The sequence below is a fragment of the Condylura cristata genome, unplaced genomic scaffold, assembly GCF_000260355.1.
Source record: "Condylura cristata isolate star-nosed mole 26May11 unplaced genomic scaffold, ConCri1.0 scaffold00034, whole genome shotgun sequence".
Lineage (NCBI taxonomy): Eukaryota > Metazoa > Chordata > Mammalia > Eulipotyphla > Talpidae > Condylura > Condylura cristata.
Window position 1 is genome coordinate 14,566,738 of NW_004567135.1, and position 2,648 is coordinate 14,569,385.

Consider the following 2,648-nt stretch of genomic DNA (forward strand, 5'->3'; position numbering starts at 1 on the left):
CCCCAGTTCTTGTATGCATACATAAATAAAATAAATATATTTTTTTAATTGGCAATAAAACCAAAAAAGGGAAATTCCTGCTGAGTCAGTCTGCATGAGTTTGCATGTTTTCCTTCTATCGGTGTGGTGTACCAGGTGCTCTGGTGTCCTCCCACCCGGGTGTTGTCCCCTCTGACGGGGCGAGAGGGACTTGCCACACAGGATCTAGCTGGAAGCGCCTCCTCACGGGGCCTGTTTGCCCCCTAATGCTCTGAGCTGTCCTGAGCGGCACTAGTCCCCAAACCCTGAACTGCAGCAAGTGAGATAGAAACTGAGTGGACAGATGAGTAAAAACAATTAAATGGTATTAGGAGTGTTTTGGGTCTTTATTTTGAAATTTGATGATGTTTCATGACAGAAATATTATGGGAACTAACTCATGTCTGGATCATTCGCCTATCGCCAGCCTGGTTTCTTGGCATGTTATTTCCAGTAAGTGGAAGGACACAGTCCTGACAATGAATGATGACTTAGTGAGGTTTTTTCTTTTTTCTTTTTTTTCTACATGGTGTTTCGAGGGTCTGAAGAACTACATTAAAACTCTAAATATGGGCTCTCCCTGGTGGCACAACTGGTGAAAAGCACTGCATTATGAAACTCTCCGCAGCCACTGAAGCACAATTTCAATCCCCAGCCAGGGAGCTGACCCACATAGCACAACAGACCTCTCCTGACCTGTCCACTGCTCCCCTCAGCAGTGTACTTCCTCGATCTGCCTGTTCTGCTCCCCCCTCTGTCTCTGGTGACTCCTCTCACCCACCACACCTCTGGCCTATTCCCCAGTTCTGTAAGCATAAATAAATACATCTTTAAAAACAAAAAACTCTGAATCTACTACTATGCCTGTTGTCAGACCTTAAAAATGGAGACTAGGCCCTCCCTGGTGGCGCAACGGGTTAAAGCACAGCACTGTAAGCTGGCAGCAGCCACTTGGATGCAAGTTTGATCCCGGCCAGGAGGTGACCCACATGGTGAAGCAGATCTCTCCTGTTTGGCCTGCTGCTCCCCTCAGCAGTGTACTTCTTTGATCTGCCTGTTCTGCTCCCCACTCTGTCCCTGCTGTCCCTCTCATCTCCTATACCTTTGGCCAGGAGGTAGTTCTGTATCCCAGAACCCCTTCCCATATAGAACCCCAGTTCTGTATGCATAAATAAATAAATCTTAAAAAAAAAAAAGGAGACTAGCATGATATCCCTATGTACTTCAGTCAGAGATATGTGGATCAAAGGGAGTAATGTCTAAATGTGCAAATTATAAATTTCAACAGAGTATATAGATATTTAAGGCTACTAGAATTTAGCTTATTTGCTTTATGAGGGAAATTAAACCTTAATCACTGGTTATGATCCTAATGGGCATGAATTTCTATCATGTTGAGAGAACGTAATATAATAACTAAAAGCACCAACTCCAGCCTCAAAGCACCTCGGTTTGGGGACCCCTGGCTGCTTCTGCTAGAAAACTTTGACTAAGGTTTCTCCATTCTCTAAATTCCCATTCTGAAATTCTACAGGGGGAGAAAAAAATGACACTTCCTCTCAGAGCCCTTCTTGTGATGATTACAGCTATCATTTAACCTAATACTCAAAGATAAAAGAAAACTGATTTTATTCTGAGTGTTGGGCCCCTAAAGCCCCCTCATGACCCGGGACTCAGACATCCCTTATGTAATTCCATACTCACGCGGCACTTTCCTGGTATGGTGTCTGGTCAACCCACTGCCAGTGTCTTCTCTGATGCAGAATGCGTGTTTTAGTCAGCCCGATGTAGTAATGAGATTCTGGAGTCAAGTTCTGGGTAATGAAATTCTAAGGGTGAAAAGAAAGGAGTTTTTATCTTGAGAGGACTCAGGTTGAAGTGAGACCTTGGTGGCCTCAGGGAGAAGAGAAGAAAAGGAGAGGACCCATTAAGAGCCACGCGGGATGCAGCCAGGGAGTCTAGGTCTTCTCTGGCTGAGCAGCACCAGCCAAGACGTCACTTGTGAGAGTAAAGTTTGTCTTAGTCAGTTCAACCTGTATAACAGGTAGCTCATAAACAGTTTCTCACCCTCTGGGGGAGGAAGCCCCAGATCAGGGTGCTAACATGGCTGGGTGAAAGCCTCCTGCTTCCGGTACATACAGGCTTCTACTTGCTGTGTCCGTCAAGGTAGAAGGAACCAGGCAATGTGTGGGTCTCTCTTGTAAGCACACTCATCCCACTCCTGAGGGTCCCATCCCATCATGACATGAGCACCTCCTAATAGCATTACATTTTGGGGTTAGGACTTCTACAGATAAATTAGTATGGACACAAATGCACATATAGTTATGATCAATTTATCAACTTATATGGAAGTTATTTCTATCCATACTCATAATATATTCTAATCTCACACTCCCAACCCCTCTCATTTTTTCACTGGCTGTCTTCAAACTTGTCCATGTAAAACATTTGTAGATTAAATCATTTTCCTTTCATAATTTCAGATTCTTTAACGTCATTTAATTTTTAAGTGTGACTCCTTATGACTGAACTTCCTTATATCACTAAAAACTTCTTTCTCTTAAAAAGTTAATTTGGGGCCCTCCCTGGTGGCGTAGTGGGTTAAAGCACTGCACTAAGAAGCTGAA

General features: G+C 43.9%; 1 protein-coding gene across 1 annotated transcript in view; it reads right to left on the bottom strand.

Moving 5' to 3' along the window:
* LOC101621681 (C-type lectin domain family 4 member A-like) overlaps nucleotides 1-2,648 on the bottom strand; it is an 11,033-nt gene that overhangs the window by 1,134 nt on the left and 7,251 nt on the right. The window contains exon 5 of the mRNA XM_012732335.1: nucleotides 1,723-1,847. Within this exon, the coding sequence (XP_012587789.1) occupies nucleotides 1,723-1,847 (125 nt within the window). The remainder of the gene's footprint in view (nucleotides 1-1,722; nucleotides 1,848-2,648) is intronic.